At 46.2% G+C, this 22,178-nt stretch overlaps 1 protein-coding gene across 2 annotated transcripts; it reads right to left on the reverse strand.

Annotated features, from left to right (window-relative positions):
• Positions 1-3,912: 3,912 nt before the first annotated feature.
• On the reverse strand, positions 3,913-11,585 carry HEBP2 (heme binding protein 2). Of its 2 annotated transcripts, XM_070074615.1 has the most exons (5): positions 11,346-11,578; positions 10,838-10,973; positions 10,139-10,319; positions 7,624-7,681; positions 3,913-4,546 (listed from the first exon to the last, which is right to left on the reverse strand). In XM_070074615.1, the coding sequence occupies exons 1-5, from the start codon at positions 11,445-11,447 to the stop codon at positions 4,526-4,528; spliced, it is 498 nt and encodes a 165-aa protein (XP_069930716.1). In that variant the 5' UTR covers positions 11,448-11,578; the 3' UTR covers positions 3,913-4,525. The 2 variants fall into 2 exon arrangements, with proteins under 2 accessions (XP_069930716.1, XP_002714892.2); XM_002714846.5 differs by lacking the exon at positions 7,624-7,681 and having other exon boundaries at positions 11,346-11,585.
• Positions 11,586-22,178: the final 10,593 nt, after the last annotated feature.

Raw genomic sequence — 22,178 nt, forward strand, 5'->3', positions numbered from 1 at the left:
CCACTGGGACTTCCCCCAGGAGCACTGTCCTTTGCTGGTCAGCTTGCCTCCTCTATCCACCCCGGCACGCCCCCTTCCCTGAGCCTTTTCATTCCTTTACTGTTTGTCCCAGAACTCCCGGCATTTCAACATTTCTATCACTTTGTCTAGGCTCCCATCAGCTTTCCTAGAGCGATGAGTTTGCACTATCCACTGTCATTGCTTTCCTCTGTGCCAGTCTGTCATTGCATCTGAAGTTTTTAATAACTGGGCTACCTCCTTGTGCCAGGGGCTAGCTATGCAGCACATTCACCAGGAATGGGGGCCCCTAGCCTACCAGATGCTGAGTAACTCAGTCTTAAAATGCTGTTCTACCTATACTTTTTTTAAAAAATAAATTATTTGACAGAGTTAGAGAGAGAGGGAAAGACACACAGAGAGAAGTCTTCCATCTGCTGGTTCACTCCCAGGTGGCTGCAACAGCCAGGCCAGGAGCCAGGAGTTTCATCTGGGTCTCCCACGTGGGTGCAGGGGCCCTAGCACTTGGGCCTTCTTCTACTGCTTTCCAAGGCACATTAGCAGGGAGCAGGATCAGAAGTGGAGCAGCCAGGACTCGAACTGGTGGCCGTATGGAATGCCAGTGTTGCAGACAGATTTACCTGCTATGGCACAGCGCCAGCCCCTCTACGTATGGTCTTGGCCCCTATTACCAATTGTGCCGCTTGGAGGCTGAGACAGAGTTAGGAGTCCAGTAGATCCATGGTGCAGGGACTCTTCTGAAAAGGGAAAAGACTGAGCAAAGGAGCTGTTGCATTGAGTGCAGAGCTGACAAAATCTCTCCTAGGCCACCAGGGGGCGCCAGAGCTGTTAGCGGGGTGCTGAGTTGGGCTAGGTCTCCTGCCACCACTCTGCTGGGTGGTAGGCTATGTGGCCCCTCAACCTCACAAATTCTCAGTGTGCCCATATCTTCCATCTGAGGTGGACCCTGAAGAAAGGAACAGCTGGAGATGCCTGTTAACCTCACCCCTCACAGCTGAGCTCCTGGTACATTCTGGGAGGCAAGTCTGAGCGGCACGCTTCCACATGATTGTCAGCCACAGCTCCAAATCCCAGAAATGAAATGACCATCCTTCAGCACAGTAACAACAACAACAACAAAAGATCAGAAACAGTCAGTGACGGTCGGTGACCTCGCTTCTAAACCACGCTTCTAAATCGCACTGATCAGCAGCAGCCTCACTCTAATCACCACAGCGCCAGAAAGCAAGCTCCATCGAACGCTGAATGCTTTCACAAATCTGTTAATCCTTGCACTCTATGCTCCCTAAAGCCCTGTACGAGGCCAGCAGTTTTCTTTACCCAGGGAGACTGCTGGTCAAGCCCAGCTCTTTCCTGCTCTGCACAGCAACGTGGGCAGCACCTTGTTCTGGGCCCTGACACTGTCACTTCCCCTGAGATGTTTCCTTTCATCCGCTTGCCTCCCTCTTCTCATGCAGGTGCTGGGGGTCTCGTCTTCAGACAGGCCTTCCTGACCACCGTATGTGATGTCCGCCCCACTCCATCCCAGTGCCCTGTTTCACTTTTCAGTAGCACTTGCCACGATTTCCAGTCATTTTGTTTTGAACTCCTTCCCACTCTAGAAGCAAGCTGTTGTATTCTCAGCAGAGAGGTGGATTACACACAGGAGTGGAGGGTCTGGCTAAGGCTGATGAGTAGGAAATCCCTGGGGAGAATCTGTGTTCGTCATTGTCCTAGCCTAGCCCCTACCATAGTGCCTGCAAGGCTGAGACTCCATGATGACATAAAGACACTAAATGACACCAAGTGAAATGCTTAGAGGAAGATTTTGAGGAGGCCAAGTAATGATTCGAAAGAAACGAATGTGTGCTGTTTAAATGCGTTGTTTGCAGACTTCTTAAAAGACCAGGTCATCTTAGGGAAGACTCACACACACTAGACACGTGTGCTGGCTCTGTGGGAAGCAATGGTGGGAGGGGGCTGCCTGTCGTGGTCTTTGTGATGCTGTGACACAACCTCGAGCACTAAGGAAACCTCCGGATAAGTCTCGCTGGAGAAAGTGGATAACCAAGGCAAGGGAGACAGGGGCTGGTGGGCAGTGGGATTTGGGGTGCGAAGGATGGGCAGCCAGAACCCCAGCCCATTGCTAGCAGAGTCATGACAACACCCCCCCCACACACACACACATGGGGGCGGGGCTTCAGAGGAGGGGAGAGGTCAAAGCAGGAATCAAGAATCAGAACTACTGCCCAAGTGCAAATCTTGGCCTTGGAAATGAGGCTAGACACACGTTTCCTCCAGATAGGAGATGCAACACGGTATGAGAACTGTTCACCTAAGGGCGCTTCCTGGCCAGGGCCAGCGACAGCACCGAAAACAACGGATTCCCTGCTGGGAAAAGTACTCTCTGTACTGATGGACTGAGGGCAGAAACACGGTTAGTTTATGATTTAAGGAAGAGGGGGAGAACTGGATGCCATGGACTCGAATAGTGCTAAATCCATTTGTTTCCTGAACATGTTTCAGATTACAACTGAATCCTGGCCCTGAGAAATATGCGTCTCTCATTTGCAATGGAATTTATTGCATGGGAGAGGCATGTTTCAGAGAGAACTGTGTAGTCAATAGAATTATGTACCGCAGAACAGCACAAGTCAGTGCTGAGGATTCATCAGTAATGCTAAACGTGCTATAAAAGAAGGTTAATTTCTTTCTGGCACGCATAAACACGCAAGGAGTCAATAAATTCAAGAGGCAAGTCGAAGAAATACCTTTGGAAAATTATTGCCCGCTATGTGCAGATTTATACCCATAATCAGGTCAGAGCCAAAAATCTAGCTGGTTTTATATTAAAAAATTACAGTCTCAAAGGTATCTCAGAGGTCACAGTCATGTGAGTTATTGCCACAAGGGAAGAAAACTTTTATACACACAGCCAGCCCACCAGTCAGCGGCCTGAGAAAGCTGTGCTCTCGAAGGGCCGGCTACCAGTGGTGCAAAGTGGCTAATGGCACAGAAGCCAGACCACCTGGGCTCCAGCTGGCCTCTCTCAATTTGTTTAGGGTGCGTTACCTAACATCCACAGTTTCCCCATCTAGAAAAGGGAGGATGAACTGTGGCGCCCAGGGTCATTCTGAGGGTTGACTGTGGTAATTAGGCGGAGCACCTGGAAGGCAGCCCCTGACGCTGGGCTACTCTCGTACACTAGCCTATTGTATCCAGGGGTAGATTGATTGGTTTTTCGGCGATATCTTATAATGCTAGGGGTGATGGGACCTTAAGCATCATCCGGCCCCTCGCTGTTACCCATTGGATTCTGTATCACCAATACAATTGCATGATCTCTGCTTCCACACACAATGATAGGAGCAGGAAGTAGGGCCATCCGTGGGCACCTTTAATGGTCAGAAGTCACTGAGCTCCACCGTCCTTTTCTCCCCCTCTTGTAAAGCTGTCGTCCCCTATGGCCATCCCACAGCTAATGCTCCTTCAGTGACAGGCGTCTTTTCCAGGACAAGCATCTTCCAACACAGACAGGCAGGGACTTTCCAACTCCTTGATTTCCTAGCAACTCACTAGGGCACACCTAATTACTTGTATACCACCTACAGAAGTACCATATAGAATACTTGAAACACTCAAGAGAATTTGAAATGGCATGTGGGTGTACATGTTTTCAAAAGACATGCCTTTACTGAGTGTCATGTGGGATGGGAAGTCTCACTTCACAGACTCACTCTGCCACCAAATATGATCAACAGTTTAGGGTGAGCGTTTCCTTGCATAGTGGGAGCAGGGGGTGGATGGAGCAGAGGGCTCAACAGAGTGTATCAGTGGCAGCCACAGAAGACGATTTGATTTCTGCGATCAACTGAATTGGCACCTGTCTTGACAGCCTAAGAATTCCATCCCGGACCAATCTTAAACATTTTTATTGATAATACCTGGAGGGATAACAGCCAACTGACCCAAATGCAAGCAGGAAAAGGCAACGTGACTGTGATACAGCGATGAAGAAGGAAATGACATAACACATCCCTGGATCTTCACAGAGATACAGGCGACTGTAGAATGATGTCCAGTGTACCTGTCTGCAGACTACCGCACCTGTTACCTGTATATTTGCTAAAGTGTTCAGCATTAAAAAGGCACAGTGGAAATAGCTCAGTTCTTTCTATTGCTCTCAAGTAGAAGACACTAGATACATACTTTCCGTAAAGGTAGTGCTGTCTACGAGGAGACTTCATGGAATCAACGTTCTCCTAGTATAGATTTTCCATGCGCTTTCTGAAGACCCCTCGCCTATTAAACAGGACTTTTGCCCCTGGCCAGGAACTTTCTTTCATCTTCTCATTGACTTTCTTTGGAGGCTTCATTTTTCTGGATCAACCACACTTCATTATTTCTATTAAGCAATTTGAAAGGACTGTTGTAGCCTGCGGTGTAATAAACCTTTTCATCAAAAACTTTTCCTTCTTCCCTCAAAATGCTTGCTAACGTCAAAAGCTGCTCTTGATTCTTCTGGGCACTAGAGAATCCATCGAAGGACCTACAAAGGAGAAAGGAAATACGCATGAGTGCTTTCACTGCTGATGCGACTGTCAGACTGCAAAGAACAGCAGAGGCTGGAGGACGTGCAGCTGCAAGCTACCCCTCCCTCCACTCCATCTCCTGGGACCTCCAACCCACTGAGACCCAGGAGGACACCAAGTCCCACAGGCGGAGGGCGTAAGTCCCATAAGGTAGATCTGGAGCTCGCACGATCTGATGGGCTGTAGCCCTGTGCTTCTCAAATGCTAATGTGCATACAGTTACCCTGGGATCGTGCTGACATGCAGATTACCAGGAGGCCCAAGAGGCTGCATGTCTAGCAAGCTCCTAGATAGATGCAGACGCTGCTGGTCAGAGAAACTGAGCCCCCTAGAAGACTGTCACTTCGCTACTGGACACTCCTTTCTTCCTCTCCTCAGGCGCTGGCTGACAGATGAACGCGATACAGCTTTGACCTCTAGGCCTTTACGGCCTAATGGAAGAGACCACCATCTTGGCTGCCTGTAAAGTTCTTTAACAGAGGCAGGATCAAAGTGCGACGGCTGCATGGAGGATTTGATTAAACCTTGGTAGGGCTGTCCTGCGAGTAAGGCCTGGAAGCAGGGATGGTTTTGCTGAACAAAGAAAGGGGAGAGATGGAAAAGGGGGAAGGGTCTAAAAATATCACCAATTTTCACAGTGAGGCATAGGATGAGGTCAGAAAGGTGAGTCAGAGCCGGAAGGAAGAACTCTGGATGCTAGCCTAATGTCTTCTGAGATTCTTCCAGATCTGAGTAAGAATACAGGCAGAGAGAGCTGGTACATCGAATCGACCAGCAGGGAGGAGCTGCAAAGGAAGCTACTACGGGGATGAGAAAGAGCAGACAGTCAAACGATCTTAAAAAAAAAAAAAAAGTTTTAGGTATAGATTTTTAACTATGTAAACAGAAACATCCTGAGATGAAATCAAGACAGCACACTGACAAGCTGAGCTGCTAACATACAAGTGCAATGAATGTGGCTTTAAAAGCAAAGAATAAGACATACCGAGAAGCAAACACACTCCTAATACACCTTATTTGGAATGTATTTTATTAATCAATGTGTTCATATAAAAAAATCAGCACCACTATGCTTCAGGTGGGATTTAGGCCCAAACCGTGTTGGTTCTACAGCCGAATCACTGGAGTCACCGCGAGCATGGCGTTCCCTGGAAATCCCTACTGACTGTGTGTGGGTGTCTCGTATGTACATGTGCGCAAACTAAAACATGGGGAGTGGGGGTTCAGCCTAGTGGTTAAGACACCCACTTTCCACACCAGAGTGCTGGCTCCTACTCCTGACTCCAGCTTCCTGCTAATGCTGACCCTGGGAGGCAGCTGTGATGGCTCGAATAACAGTTCCTGCCACCTGCGTGGAAGACCTGGATTAAGTTCCTGGCTCCCAGCTTTGTCCCTTCCCCAGCAGTTGTAGGCATTTGGGGAATGAATTAACAAATAGTCTCTCTCTCTCTCTCTCCTCTCTGCCTCTCAAGAAAAATTTTTATGTATATAAACCACTTTATTTGCATATTATATATATGCAGATCTATACATATAGTGCATAACATGATGGTTTAAAAAAAGAAAACATGGCAGATGAATTGGTACAACTTCTGTTCAGTAATTTTCATCATTATCAATTGCATCTAATTCTGAACCATGTGAAATATTTTGGCTCCTAAATTTAATATTTGTTTCCTCAGTGAATAGCCAAGGCTTAGAATGCTGGGTTTTAAGGGAATTAGCTTTCCAATTCCACATTTTCCTCAAAATCCTATCTTAAATCACTAATGAGAGATCTTTTGTTTTCTGGATACATGCCATTCTACAATGACGTATCTCCTACTTTATTCAGTATGAAACATATGCTGTAGTCCCATCCCCACCCTATGCAGCTGCCTTGTTGGAGCTGGAATGTGTGGACATAGTAGTATATCATCATATCTTGAGGAAGTTAAGTCCACAAATAGGCCACTATGATTCAGAATAACAGAGGGGAGGGCGCCAGAGGAGCTGGCTGACAGAAGAAACTGAAGGTGGCATCACATAAATGATGTCTCTTGTCCTGTGGGATGTAAGTGGGGTCTCCAGAGAGAGAAAAAGGACTGAAGCTGGTAGAAATGATGAGCACATTCTGAGTGTTTTGCACAAATTAGCTTATTCGATCTTCATGGCAGCCCTAGATGGGGAAGATCACTGCATGTTCAGGGAAGGGTGAGGGGGCAGGGAACTCCAGGGAGGCGAGCGGGGGCTGGGAGCCAGGGCTCGGCCACACTGTCAAGGGGACCATGGACACTGCGAACGGGCTGAGCTGCTCCCCAGCAGCGGGGGGGGGGGGGGGGGGGACCAGCAGGTGTTCAAATGTGATAATAGGCTAGGTTTTCTTTTTAAAAAAACTTTTAAATGTATTTTATTATTTAAAAGGCAGAGAGAGACACAGACAAAGATCTCCCCTCCTCTGAGTCACTCCCCCAAATGCCTGCAACAGCCAGGGCTGGCCCAGGCTGAAGCCAGCATTCAAGAATTCAATCCAGGTTTCCCACTTGAGTGGTAGGGACCTGAACACTTGAGTCATCACCACCGCCTCCTGGAGCTGCACGTGGGCAGGAACTGGAGTCGGGAACAGAGGCACCCTGGCGTATCACACAGGTGTCTTAACTGCTGTACCAAATGCCCTCCCTATGTGGGGTTTTGTTATCAGGAAGATCACAGCGAGCGCCAGGGTAGAAGAGAACAAAAGACAGGTAGCTCTGAGAACAGCTGGGAGGCCACGGGAGTGAAATGGTCAGAAAGAATTCAACTGAGATCAACTACAGCCTGATGTCTTCAGGCATCATGGTGACAACTGGGGTATCCAAAGGTGACTTATGTGCTGTCCCCATGAGGATCTGAGAACGATGAGGAAGGAGAGAAGGGAACAGAATCACAAACTATTTTTTTAGGTGAATGGGGTTATTCTAGGGAGGAGTTGTCAGGGAACAGTGTGCTGACCATGAGGTCCCTGCCGGTGGGTCCTGTGTTATGGCACAGCAGGTTAAGCCGCTGCTTGAAATACCTGTATCCCACGTGAGCTCTGGTTCAAGTCCTGGCTGCTCCACTTCCGATCCAGCTGCCTGTCAGTGTGCATGGGAAGACAGTGTGAGAGGACCAGAGTACTTGGGCCCCTTCCAACTCTGTGGGAGATCTGGATGGAATTCTAAGGTCCTGGCTTTGGCTTGGACCAGTCCCTGGCCACTGCAGCCATTTGGGGAATGAATCAGCAGATGAAAACCTCTCTGGGTCCCTCCCTCTCTCTCTGTAACTCTGCCTTAATTATAAATCAATACATCTTTCTTTAAAAAAATTCCTTGCTGGGAAGGCTGCCAGACTGATGAGGCCCTGTACTGAGACAGGCACTCTGAGAGGAGGGGTGGTTGGGGAGTTGTGGGAAAGCTTCTTTTCAGAACTGTTGAGTTTGGTCCCCAACGCCTACCCTCAGATGGAGAAGACCACTGACTAGGGGAATCAGATCTGGAGACAATTCCTAGAGAGTCAACAGACTCATGGAGCTGCAGCTGTGGAAATGCATCAGCCAGGGCCAATCTCCTATGAAATAAAGGCCAATAATGGGCATCCACAGTGATTTCCAGCGTGGTGAGCCAGGGAGGAGCCAACGGATACAAAAAACACAGCAAAAACAAAAAAATAGGCGGAGAGTGGCATTTGAACAAGAGTGGAGGGCCCAGGTGGTAAACCCTGGCAGCACCTGTGCCGTGCCATCTCCACCAGATCATGGAGTATGCGAGCCTCGGAAGCACAATGGCTACTTCCATAGAGTCTGAAGGGTGGGGCTGCCCAGAGCCTTTGATACTAGACCAGTGCAGAGGGGCACAGAGGGGGTGGGGCCACTGCAGTGTCCCTGCTGGGGCAATGCCTGGTGGAGCTATGGAGTCAGGGCACCCCCGCCCGGGACAGCACCACGGGCAATTCCCGCCTGGCAGAGCTGCAAGCAGAGAACTGCAGCCTGTGAGATCTGCAGTGTGAGCAGGCTGCCTGGAGACCTGGGAGCCCAACCCCTCCAGCCAAGTTTGAATCTGGAGCGTGGTGCCTCACACCAACAAAGATCAATGTCAAACCTTCAGGTGTGGCACTGACTTGCAACCTGTTACCCATTTCTTCTTTTCTAGGTCCCCCTTGGGAGATGGGACTATCTACCCCATGCCTGTTTCCACCTCTCTCTTTGGGAAGTCTAGCCCATGTTTGCTGTGTGTAACTGGAGAGAATTTGCCTCAGGATGAGTCATACCTTGAGCCTCATCCATATATGGTTTGGATGACATTCAGATGCGTCTTTGGGCTTTTTTTTTTTTTTTTTTTTTTTTTTTTTATGGGCTTGACCGAGAAGGGGAATGATGCTGAAGTCTCTGTGTAGCCATAGGGGTGTCTGCAACACTTCACTTCCTGACTTTCACCTGAGACAGGTGGTCTCCTTTTCTCCTTTTTTTTTTTTGGACAGGCAGAGTTAGACAGTGAGAGAGAGAGACAGAGAGAAAGGTCTTCCTTTTTCCGTTGGTTCACCCCCCAAATGGCCAGGAGCCAGGAGCCAGGTGCTTCCTCCTGGTCCCCCATGGGGTGCAGGGCCCAAGCACTTGGGCCATCCTCCACTGCCTTCCCTGGCCACAGCAGAGAGCTGGACTGGAAGAGGGCAACTGGGACAGAACTGGCGCCCCAACCGGGACTAGAACCCCGGGGTGCCGGCGCCGCAGGCGGAGGATTAGCCTAGTGAGCTGCAGCACCGGCCAGTCTTTGGGCTTTAAGTGTTTGAGTTGATGCTGGAATCAGGGCTACTGGGTTGGAATGAGTAGATTTTTGACATGAGAAAGACATGAAATTTTTGAGACCAGGGGCAGAAAGCTGTAGACTAAATGGTTAGGTCTCCCCAAAAGGCATATGTTGAAAACCTAAGTCCCCATGTTGTTGAGGTACTGAGACCTTTGGGTGGTCACGAGGTCACGAGAGTGGTGCCCCATGAATGGCAGGTGTTCCCAAACCCTGGAGAACAGCTATGTAGGGACACACTGGGGAGCGTTGTCTGGGAAACAGAAAGGGGCCCTCAGACACTGAAACTGCCAGCACCTGGAACTTGTCTCCCAGCATCCAGGACTGTGAGAAATACAATGTACAAATACATTGTATTCCATAAGCTACCCAGTCTATGGTATGTTGCTATAGCAGCCCATCCCCCCCCCCCCCAACACAACTAAGGCAGGTACCATATACTGTGCTTTACGGTGTTTCTGTTTGGATCTTATTGGACTGCAGGTAAAGGCCCTCTTCCATTCTGGGGAGTATGTAATTTGCACTGTGTCTTCTACGTGGAAAAGATGGTGTGCGTTTTTTTATGAAATGAACTGATTACACCTTGCGGCAGACTTGAGTGACATACAAGCCAGAAGGAGAAGACCATGCAACTCATCAGACCTGCTTTGACGGAAGGGTGGAAAGCCTTCTGAGACTGCACGGGCGCTGTATTGGTGAGCGCATGCACCTAAAGCTAGCAGTCAGTTGAGCTATAAATTATCCAGCGCTCACCGTACAAACACGGTCATTCCGGCTCTGTCCTCAATGAAGACACCCGACTCCGAAGGCCTGGGCGGGTCAGATTGCTGTTCCGAAGGGAGGTACAGGGAAGTGGTCACGGTCGCCTCACTGAACGGACCTGAGCCAGGCTCCACGTAGCTGGTCACTGGCGCTGTCATCTTTATTTTCATCTCTGCACCACAAAAATAAAGCAAATCTGGAGGACTAAGGACACTTAAAAAAATGAGCCTTTTTTTTTTTGAAAAAAGAAATAATCTGAGTTTCTTGATTAACTTTGCACAAACCACAAAAGTATTTTCCCTTGAAGATAATATTCACTGTAAGAAAAATAATGCCAAAATCAGTCAACTATTCCTGCAATAAACACTTTCTAATTATTGTTTTTGGTGACTATATTCTACATTTTTTTTAGAGAGAAAGGGGGAAACCGGCGATTAGCAATCTAGTCAATTAGTTTTTCTGTACAATTCAGACAATTAGGTTCAGGAGAAGTTTTAAAGACAAACAGTGGCAGAGGCAGAGCCCAAAATTATGACGTGGCAGCCTGTGCTAAGGGTCTCGAGAAAGTCCTGGTTGGAAAAACTCAACTTTGATGGTCGGGCTATTTTTTTCTGTTAGTGTATTTCTTTAATTAGCGAAAACACAGTGGTAGGTGCAATAGGTAAAAATCAGAAGGGGAACCGCCCTTACCTCTCTCGTTGTTGCCCTGAAGGTAACTGCTGAGTTTGGTAAAGCCAGTTTGGACGGCCGCGTCCCAGTCCATGGACTCGACGCTCGTGCTGACCCACTTGGCCGGTCCATAGTGTCGGATCTCGTAATTTCCGGGCTAAAAGGGACGGAGACAACTTCCAGAAGCAGGCCTGAAAAGTCCGCAGTACCGGTCTTGCAGCCTCGCTCTACCCGGAAAGGACCGGCCTAGCTGGCCCAGCCAGGTGTGCCTGAGCACTCGAGCCCACTCTATGTCACATTAACAACCCCAGCTCAGCCCGAGGGTCGCACCGCGGCGCCTCTCCCGCAAAGGCAAGAAATGCAGCAGCGGTGGCCCCCAGCTGGGGAGGGGCGGCGCCCACCCACGAGCGAACTGCGCAGTGCTCCGAGCGTCTCAAAAGCGACTTTTGACTTCATCCCGGCTCCATTGCAAGCCACCCCGAAGGCGGGCCCGCGCCCCCCGCCCACCCGGCCCGCGGGCGGCGCCTACCTGGGGGCCCGCGTCCTCCGGGGCCGTCCACACCGGCGTCTCCAGGTCTTGGGCTGTCGCATCCTCGGGTGTCCCGGGATCTGGCTCCAGCACCTCGGCCATGGGCGGCGCCGACGCTCGGGGTGGGGGTGGCGGACAGAGCCTGGTCAGCTGCGCCGCCGCCGCAGGGCCACTCGGGCCGCTCGCCTGCGTGTGCGCGCCGGGCCAGCAGAGGCCCGCAGTCCCCGCCCCGCCGACGCGCACCCTCCGCCCGCACTGCGTGGACACCCGCGCCCGCGGCACTCGCTTGGTTCGAGCCGCCAGGAGGCGCCGCGAGCGCGAGGGACCAGGTCCCGGTCCCAGCTCCGCCGCGGGCCGCACTCACTGCCTGGTCCCCTGTGCAGGTGAGCAGGAGCCCAGCCCGGCACCGACGGCAGGGTCCGTTGTGACCCATCTTTTGGGGGTCCCAGCCTCCGCTGCCACCCTTGTTTGTAAATGAACCGAGTCGCAGAAGTTTGCAGCTTGGGCAGCCCGGGGCCGAGGAGGGCTGAGCAGGGGCCGGTGCTGGAGGCCCTGCGGGTCATGGCCTCACCCCCGCCAGCCCCTCGAGGTGTGGCCTGCGCTGACCGGCTGAGGCGCTCCCGCCACTGGGCTGGGGCTGCCCCTGTGCGATGTCCTGGACGCCAGCCCCTACTCGCCGCACCTGGAAGGTGGCTTAGGGACCAAGCGGAGGGGAGCAGGCCACAGAGCATCTCGAACCGTCCTGTGCGTCATCTTTCCCCAGAGGTGTCCCCAGACCCTCAGAGTCATCTCATCAGACCTAGCAGTCCAGGGGTTGCGGAGGCCAGACCCTAGTGCTTTTTAAACATTTTTGATGAGACGCAGCCTTTAAGAGATGTATTGAAATGTAAAACACATACGATACAATTCACCTATTCTTGTACTGGTCAGTGGCTTTTCATGTATTTCTGGACTTGAGCAATCATCCCTGTTTCGGAACATTTTTGTCACCCCGCCCCTTGAAGAAACTCCATACCTTTGGCCACTGCTTCCTAATTTATCAACCCCCAGCCCTAGGCAGGGACTATTTTGCTGTCTACAAGTTTACAGGACATTCTTGTCAGTGGAATCATGACAGCAAGTGATTCATTGTGACTTCCTTCCATCCCTGAGCAAAAATGTTTTCAAACTTCAGCTGTGTTACAGCTCACAATCACTCCTCCATTCCTCTTTAGTTTTCCTTTTCATTTAGTTGGAAGACAGAGAGATGCGTAGAGAGCAAGACAGATGCAGAGTCAGCTCCCAGCCACTGGTCCACTCCTCGAATGCCCACAGCAGCCAGGGCCTTGCCAGGCTGAACCTAGGAGAGTGTCCCACATGGGTGGCAGGGATTCAAGGGCTAGGACCGACACCTGCCACCTCCTGGGGCACACAGCAGCAGAAAATGGGAATCCAAAGCTGAGCCAGGACTAGAACCCAGGCCCTCCCACAGGATGTGACATGCCCATGTGGGAGCTTGGGAGCAGGACCTTAACCATGTGCCACATGACCTAGTGCTTTTTTAATTAATTTTTAAATGTATATAAATGGGACAAATTTCATGTATCTCATACATACAGTTTTAAGAACATAATGACACTTTCTACTGCAACCTCACTCCCACCCTTCCTCCTATTTCCTTTCTTATTTTTCTTTTAATTTTTGTGATAATAATTTTTTTTGTTTGAGAACAAGTTTCTTCATTAATTATAGAAACACCTAAGGAAACAAGCAATGGTGTTGGGCACTTAGGCTTGTCTAAAACTTATGTGACATAAGAATATCCTCCACTTAATACGCTAAAGCAAAGTAAATCTTTGAGAACAAGTTTTACTATTAACTCTCATAATACAACTCATTGAAGATAGAGTTCCTGCATGGGAAGTTAGTGCACAGTGACTCCTGTTGTTAACAACACTCTTGCGTTTGACATCAGTGATCACCCGAGGCTCTCAACATGATCTGCCTAGGCTATGGAAGCCTTTTGAATCCACAAACTCCCTCAGTATTTAGACAAGGCCATAAGCAGAGTGGAAGTTCTCTCCTCCCTTCAGAGAAAAGTACCTCCTTCTTTGATGACTACTTCTTTCCACTGGGGTCTCAACCACAGAGGTCCTTTGTGTAGAACACTTTTTGCCACAGTGTCTTGGTTTTCCATGCCCAGAATGCTCTTGTGGGCTTTTCAGCCAGACCAAAATGCCTTAAGGGCTGATTTCTGAGGTCAGAGTGCTACTTTAGGCAATTGTCATTCTATGAGACACTGTGTGGACTGCTTCCCATGTTGAAGCATTCACTTCTTTTTAATTCTATCTATTATTATTACCAAACACTTAATCCAATTGTAGGATTGCTTTAATACTTAATCCTGTCCCTATGATCATTTTAACACTTAAATTGCTTCTCTCCTGCCCCCCTTCACTTATGGGGATTTGGTGTCCCATGGCAAGTTTTTGAACTGTATCCTTAGAAGTAAGTCCATAAGAATGTATGCAGAACTATACATTTTTATAGTTACAAACTTCATGCATTTTATAATTACAACTTTATGACCTAGTGCTTTTAAAGCAACGGGCACCCATGTTTTCCTTGCTCCTCTCTGTGCCAACAGCTGTGCAATGGCCTGAGGACACATGACACTTTCTAAGTGCTTACATTCAATTTATTGTTATGCAGAACGAAGCTTGAATTATTTAGTGAAGACTCAATAATTCATGTTGGCTTATTTTTTTAAAGCATATTTTAACTGTGTGATGGATGTGGTGTGCTGCTTAGGTGACTTTGCTAAGTTGAGAATGCAATTTGATTTTATTGCAGGTTTTTGTTAAGAGGCAAATAATTTGTTATTTGTTAAGAAGTCTGTTGTTGTTTTAATCAGCAGAGTAACTTTTACCATTGCCCATGCCCCTGGGTAGGGGGGAGAATTTTATCTATGGCAAAACTGAAGCTGAATTTGGAGCAAATCATTCTATAGCTGTAGAATATGCAATTAGAGGAGATAATAGTAGATTATTAGGCTGAATTATCTGTATTTAAAGATGGTAATTAGTAACATAAAAGAACAGAAAGAAAGAAAATGACTTATTTCCAAATAATGGGCTTTCACTTAGAATAAGCTTAATAAAATTCAGAAGGTTCAAGTTCTACACCAATATTTTGAGACAATCAAGTTAGTTTCCTTGTTGCTAGGTTATGTTTGTATGGTTCTGTTAGCTGGTACTTAACCAATGTCTATGCGACACCACGAAGCAGACTGCATAGCTTTACAGAGAATTTTAAGCTAAGTTCCCTTTGCCACATTTCCAAGTCCACAAAGTGTGAGACTGAGTGGGTAGAGAGCCACTCCAATACTCAAATATTTCTTGTTTATTTGTTTTCAAATAATTTGTACCTTCAATCAACAAGTGACATTTTAGGAGGAGGTATTTGATGTGAGTGCTGAAAGACTGAGTTGCACAGCCTCAGATCTCACTGGCTGTAAGCGAAGTCAATGTCTTGCTACTGCAGAAAATCCTCCCTGACCTCTTTCCTCAAAGTCCCCACTGGGGCTGATTCTTTCAGATGCCCCCTGTCTGTGCAGAGCTGTGCCCTTCCATCAGCAGGTGTCTGCACCCTCACCCCACCAGGGAGGAGCTCTCTGGTTTGTCCTGCAGTCCTAATCACAGGCAGTTCTCATCCTTCTGGGTTAGCAATGTCACAAGGTCACCGCGAATACTGAAGTAGTGAATCCTGAACCACTGCTCCTGGGGGAGATAGTGGTTCCTTTTTTCAACGGATCCATGTGCAACCTTGTTTTGGATGTGTTTCTGTGAAAAGGTACCTTCTTTAATAGGCCTGGCTGATTCATTAACATTGGACCACAGCCCGTGTTAGCATCTTTCAAATGTGAATGAGGTTGAACAAACACGTCTTCTCCATAAGGCATGTCACAGCCTTCTTTCCCTTGGGAGCATGGGCCAGCACTCTGGTCATTGTGAACAGCAAGATCATTCACAAAAAGCACAAAATGTGTAAAACGTGGCACATTTTAATAGGCTATGAAAAAAAGCCCTTGTTTACAGTACGAGAGTTAAAACAAGCAGGCGATGCTTCCCCCTTGTCCTACCCACGCTGGGAATGTGTGCACTAGGGACTTCAATTTCCTGCCACGTTGTGCATGCCTGTGGCTGTGAGTTGTGAGTGATTAAAAAGTGCTTGGAGGTACTTCCTGTGGAACTGCCAACAATATGTTTTCTCCAGTCTGTGAATTTGCAAATCCCACATCTATGAATAATGAGTAGCATTTACTGCAAATACTTCCTGAATTAAGTCATTTCCATCCATGTTTCATTGGACAAAGCAAATCACTGGCTCTTGATCAACCTGAAGGTGTGCGAAAGTGTAATCACCCTGTGTTCTCAAGAGGTTTGTAAATATTTGAGAAAAGCAGTGTCTATAATGCTGTTCATTCATTAGGTGATTTTCTTTTTTAAAAAAGATTTATTTGAAAGGCAGAGTTAGAGAGAGAGAGAGATGGAGTGTGTGTGTGTGTGTGTGTGTGTAAGAGAGAGAGAGAGAGAGAAAGAGAGAGAGAGAGAATTATCCACCCACTGGTTCACTCCTCCAAAAGGCCACAATGGCTGTGGATGGGCCAGGCTGAAGCCAGAAGCCAGTAGCTGCATCCAAATCTCCCACATGGGTGGCAGGGGCTCAAGGACTTGGGCCATCTTCCACTGCTTTCCCAGGCGCATTAGCAGGTAGCTGGATTGTAAGTGGAGCAGCCAGGATTCCAACTGGCACTTGTATGATGATTTATTCCATACTTGTGTGGCAGATTTTGTTTTCCACAGTTGGGTGCAATGCTATTTCCTATTCAACATGCTATTCTTATGCATTAATTCTTCTTCTTCTTCTCCCATTGAAAAGTGAGGATCTGTGTTCCCCTTCCTTAAAAACCTAGGCAGGACAGGCACTGCAGCAGAAATAATCCTGTGTGGTTTCCAAGCTAAATCCTTAATGCTGCCACCTAGTTATCTTTGGGGCCTTCCTGTTGGACTCTAACAGCCATGCTGAAGGGAAGCCCAAGCATCTCCCTGGAGAGCCAGGTGTTGGGTGCCAAGCAAAGTAATGGCTGGCAGCTGGCATCAACCACCACACCCAGGTGAGCAAGTGTTCTGATGGTTCCTGCTCCCTGCCACCTCAAGTCTTCCCCGCTGAGACCCCAGAGGTCATGCAGCAGACACAAACTGTCCCTACAGTACCTACAAAATCTGTGAAGATTGTTTTTATGGCACTAAATTTGCAATGATTTGTTTTTCAGGAATAAGAACTTGAAGAGTATTTGCTCTGTGTAGTGCTGCCGTTGTTACTGGGAGACCTTAGCTATGACATGAAATTTGGTCCTGGCCATCATGTGTCTTTTTGTTGAGTCATCTTTTATTCTGGCACCTGATTGTGCCCACAACATAAGTGTTTGCTCTTTTTATGGTTACCAAGTCTCAAATATGATGAGTATAAAATGGGTAGTGACTTGACATTTTAAGAAGGAATGTAATCTTTCCTTCTGTTTGGCTTCTCCTTTACTTTAGATGAGACTTACAATACCCATCCATTATTTAGACACAAAACCACCATCAAGCCCCTTGTATGCTGAGCACTTTGCTCTGTGTCTGATACATAATTGACTGATAAATGTTAAATGAATGCTGCTCATAGAATTTATCAGACACAAGGATGGTGATTGAGTGTTTTTAGGTGCACCTGTGAACAAACCACTTTTCTTAGGGGCCTGAGAAAATTAAAAGACATTTATTGATTTGAGGGATTGAGGATGTGAAAGTTACATTCTAAAGTTGGAAATGCCTTTAAAAATTAAAATATCAATTTTAATCAGAGTGAGGCTTGGTATAACTTCTGAGACTGTAGTAGGTATTTATGAGAAAACCATATTGATTTTAAAGGGTCCATCCTTTGGAGTAAAAATAGACAAATACATCACAACTAGATAGTGCACTTGGTCAGCATTCTGGTACAGTGAGTTAAGCCACTACCTGCAATGCTGCCATCTCATATGAGTACCAGTTCACGTCCCAACTACTCCACTTCCGATCCATCTCCCTGCTAATGGGCCTGGAGAAGCAGCAGAAGATGGCTCAAGTGCAAGGGCCCTGGCAACACATGTGGGAGATCTGGATGAAGTTCCAGGCTTCTGACTTGGGTCAGGCCCAGCCCTGGCTGTTGCTGAACCAGCAGATGGAAAAATCTTTCTTTCTCCTTCTCTCTACATAACTCTGCTTTTCAAATAAATAAGTAAACCTTTAAAAAAGAAAAAAGAGATAGCACACATTCTCAAAAGCACTTAAACCAAACTAAATTCTTGATGTACCTAAAAGAAAATGTGTATAATCTTCTACCTGCTTGTTTCACACCCCACCTGTCCACAAGAGTTAGGCATGGGGTGATCCAAAATGGCTGAATAGGGAAAAGACTACTGATTCTGACCACAGGAAGATAACAGAAGAAAAGCATTCCCAGGGCACAGTTGGAGAGAAGTTTGCAGTGGAAATTCTACAAAGAGAAGAGAGATGCTGTGGAGAAGCAGGGACAGTGCAAACATGCAGCTTTGAGCAGGGCATTGCCAGTGAGTCCCAAAGCCAGTGGCTGGAAGGCACACCATTTTCTTGGAGTAAGGCACCTGGCAACAAGCATGGACGAAATGCCATCTCAATAAGGCAAGTGGAAGCTGCGTGGCTTATGCGCCACTGGGGAATTTTATCAGAGGGATGATTCCGCAGTCTCCACTGACTTTGATTCTGGCCTGCAGAGTTGGTGGAGGTGGGGCAGGGCACCCACTTAGGCCTGTGAAGCAATTTCCTCCCTTCATTCTATCAAGGTGCCTGGGCTCGACTGTCCAAGGTGGAGCACCGACCAACCCCTATTAGTTAGGCAAATGGCTATAGGAATGCCATGTCTTTCCTTGGATGGGGTTGGCTTATTGGGCTGAGAATGGATTCCTTGCTCTCTGACAATGGAAATTCTGAGACTGTGATAGGGCATGCATTAGGGTGTGGCTGGGTCTTTGGGCAATCACCGTGTATGGCTTCAAAGGCTAAGGGTTCCACACTGAGACTGAGGAGTGCACAGATCCTTTGTGCAGCCCATGAACCTGTGTGGGTAAAATTCCTGGTCACTGTGGGCTCACTCTGGGTAGATGGATCATCTTGGAAGAGAGGGGCTGATGCTATGATCATGCCAGCCTATGCGATCAAATACTCCCTCTTGATAATGATAGAGATCCACCATGTGAAACTTGGGTGTTACCCTGAACTCTTGCTCCACCTTTGAACAAGGTCAGAGCTCCCTGGTCCCATGCAGTATACACCTCTGGATATCCACAGAAGAAGCCAACACTCCACTAAGCCAGAGAGGCATATTTCATCACATACAGCTGTCAGAGGAGAAAACAAATAAGTGTTTCTACAAATTCCTAAAAAATAAATGTTGAAATATAAGAAACATTAACAAGGAAGACAATATGACTCCCCAAAAGGAACACAACAACAGTTCAGTATTAGACTGTGAAGACAAATAGATTGATGAAGTGCCTGAAAAGGAATTCAAAAGAATGATTATAAGAAAACACAGAAAAGCAAATACATGAGTTAAAGAAATCTATGTATGACATGGATGAATAATTCTGCCTAGAGGTAGAGAAATTGGAGAGACATCAAACTGAAATACTAGAAATGATGAGTTCAATATGTCCCCATCTGGGAAGTGAACTAGCAGATAGAAGACCTCTCTCTCTATCTCTGCCTCTCCTCTCTGTGTAACTCTTTCAAGTAAATTAATAAATCTTTAAAAAAAAGATACAGACTGGTTGAATGGATTAAACAACAAGACTCATCTATTGCTACCTACAAGAAACACATCTCACCAACAAAGATACAGACTAGAAGTGAAAAGATGGAAAAAGATATTCCACATTAACAGAAAGCAAAAACAAGCAAGACTAGTCATTTTAATATCAGACAAAACAGACTGTAGCACAAAAATTGTTAAAAAAAAAAGACAAAGAAGGAAATTATGTAATGATTAAGGAATCAATTCAACAGGAAGATGTGGCTATAGTAAATATAGATGTTCCTAATGCCAGGGTGCCTGGCTATTTAAAAGAAATATTAATGGATCTAAAGGGAGACATAAACTCCAATAAAAGAATAATGGGGGCTTCAACAACCCACTTTCAACAACGGACAGATCAACTGGACAGAAAGTCAATAAAGAAACAACAGAGTTAGTTTGCACTATGTCCCAAATGGGTCTAATTGATATCTACAGAACATTTCATCCCACAAAAGCAGAATACACATTCTTTTCATCAGTGTGTGGAACTTTCTCTTGAATAGACCATATGTTAGGCCATAAAGCAAGTCTCAACAAATTCAAAAAAATCAAGATAATACTATGTATCTTCTCTGACCATAATGGAATGAAGCTGGAAATCAACAACTTAAGAATCTCTAGATCATTTGCAAACACATGGAGCCTGAACAACATGCTCCTGAGTGAACAAATAGAAAGGGAAATAAAAAAATTCCTAAAAATGAATGAAGATGACAATACAACATATCAAAACTTCTGGGATACAGCAAAATCAGTGTTGACAAAGTTTACAGCAATTAGTGTTTACATCAAGAAATTGGGAAGCCGTCAAATAAATAATCTAACAATGTGTTTCAAGGACCTAGAAAAATAAGAACAAACCAAACCCCAAATTAGTAGGAGGAAAGAAATAACTAAAATCAAAGAAGAAATAAAGTGGAAACAAAAACTGATACAAAAGTTCAATGATATTTTTAAAAATATGCAAAATTTATACAATTGGCCCAACTAACCAAAGAGGGGGAAAAAAGGTGGGGAGGGAGAAGGCCCAAATTAATTAAATCAGAGATGAAAAAGGAGATATTATAACAGATACCAAGGAAATATAAAGAATCATCAGAAATTACTACAAACAGCTATATGCCAACAATATGGAAAATCTAGAAGAAATGGATAGATTTATGGCCACATACAATCTACCAAAACTGAGTCATGAAGACATAGAAAACCTAGATAGACCAATAATCAGTAATAAAGACCCTCCCAATAAACAAACATCCCAGGGCCAGATTCAGGCTTCATGCTTCACTGCTGAAGTCTATCAAACTTCCAAAGAAGAACTAATTCCAATTCTTCTCAAACTATCCAAAACAATTGAACAAGAGGGAATTCCCCCAAACTCCTTCTATGAGGCCAGCATCACCTTAATTCCAAAATCAGAAAAAGATAAAACAAAGAGAACTACAGACCAATATCCTTGGTGAACATGGATGAAAAAATGCTCAACAAAATACTAGCTAATGGAATCCAATGACACATCAGAAAGATCATTTACTCAGATCAAGTGGGATTTATCCTTGGTATTCAGGGGATGTCCAATACACACAAATCACACAAATGTGATATGTCACATTAATACATTGAAGAATAAAAACTATCTGTATCAATAGATACAGAAAAAACATTTGATAAAATACAATATCCTTTCATAATAAAAACCTTAAGCAAATTGAGTATAGAGTGAATGTCTCAACACAATCAAGGCACTGCATGACAAACCGATAGCCAGCATCTTATTGAATGGGGAAAAGTTGGAAGCATTACCACTAAGGTCCAAAATCAGACAAGGATTCCCAATTTCACCACTGCTATTCAATACAGTTCTGAAAGTTTTAGCCACAGTGATTAGGCAAGAAAAAGAAAACAAAGAGCTATGAATGACAAAGGAGGAAGTCAAATTATCCCTGTTTGCAGATGACATGATCCTATATATATATGGAGAAACTAAAAGACTCACTTAGAGACTATTGGAATTTATTAGAGAGTTTGGTAAAGTTTTCAGGATATGAAATCAACACACAAAAATCAAAAGCCTTTGTACACAAAGCCAATGTCATGGCTGAGAAAGAACTTCTAAGATCAGTCCCATTCACAATAGCTAAAAAAAAAATACCTTGGAATAAATTTAACAAAATATGTGAAAGGTCTCTAAAATGGAAATTAAAAAAGATTAAAGAAATAGAAGAAGACACAAAAATGGAAAATTTTTCCATTTTTGTGGATTGGAAGAATTAATATCATTAAAATGTCCATACTAGGCTGGTGCCACGGCTCACTAGGCTAATCCTCTGCCTAGCGGCGCTGGCACACCAGGTTCTAGTCCCGGTTGGGGCTCCGGATTCTGTCCCGGTTGCCCCTCTTCCAGGCCAGCTCTCTGCTGTGGCCAGGGAGTGCAGTGGAGGATGGCCCAGGTGCTTGGGCCCTGCACCCCATGGGAGACCAGGAAAAGCACCTGGCTCCTGGCTCCTGCCATCGGATCAGTGCGGTGCGCCGGCCGCAACGCGCCAGCCGCGGCGGCCATTGGAGGGTGAACCAATGGCAAAGGAAGACCTTTCTCTCTGTCTCTCTCTCTCACTGTCCACTCTGCCTGTCAAAAAATAAAAAAATAAATAAACAAAAATAAAAATAAATAAATAAATAAAATGTCCATACTACCTAAAGCAATTTACAGATTCAATGTGATCCCAATCAAAATACCAAGGACATTCTTCTAAGATCTAGAAAAAACACTGCCAAAGTTCATATGGAAACATAAGAGACCCTGAATAGTTGAAGCAATTTTAAACAAAGACAAAGCCGGAGGCATCACAATATCAAATTTCAAGTCATACTACAGCAATTATGATCAAAATAATCTGGTACTGGCACAAAAATAGACATGTAGACCAATGGAAC

Source organism: Oryctolagus cuniculus, chromosome 5, assembly GCF_964237555.1.
Source record: "Oryctolagus cuniculus chromosome 5, mOryCun1.1, whole genome shotgun sequence".
NCBI classification, from domain to species: Eukaryota; Metazoa; Chordata; class Mammalia; order Lagomorpha; family Leporidae; genus Oryctolagus; species Oryctolagus cuniculus.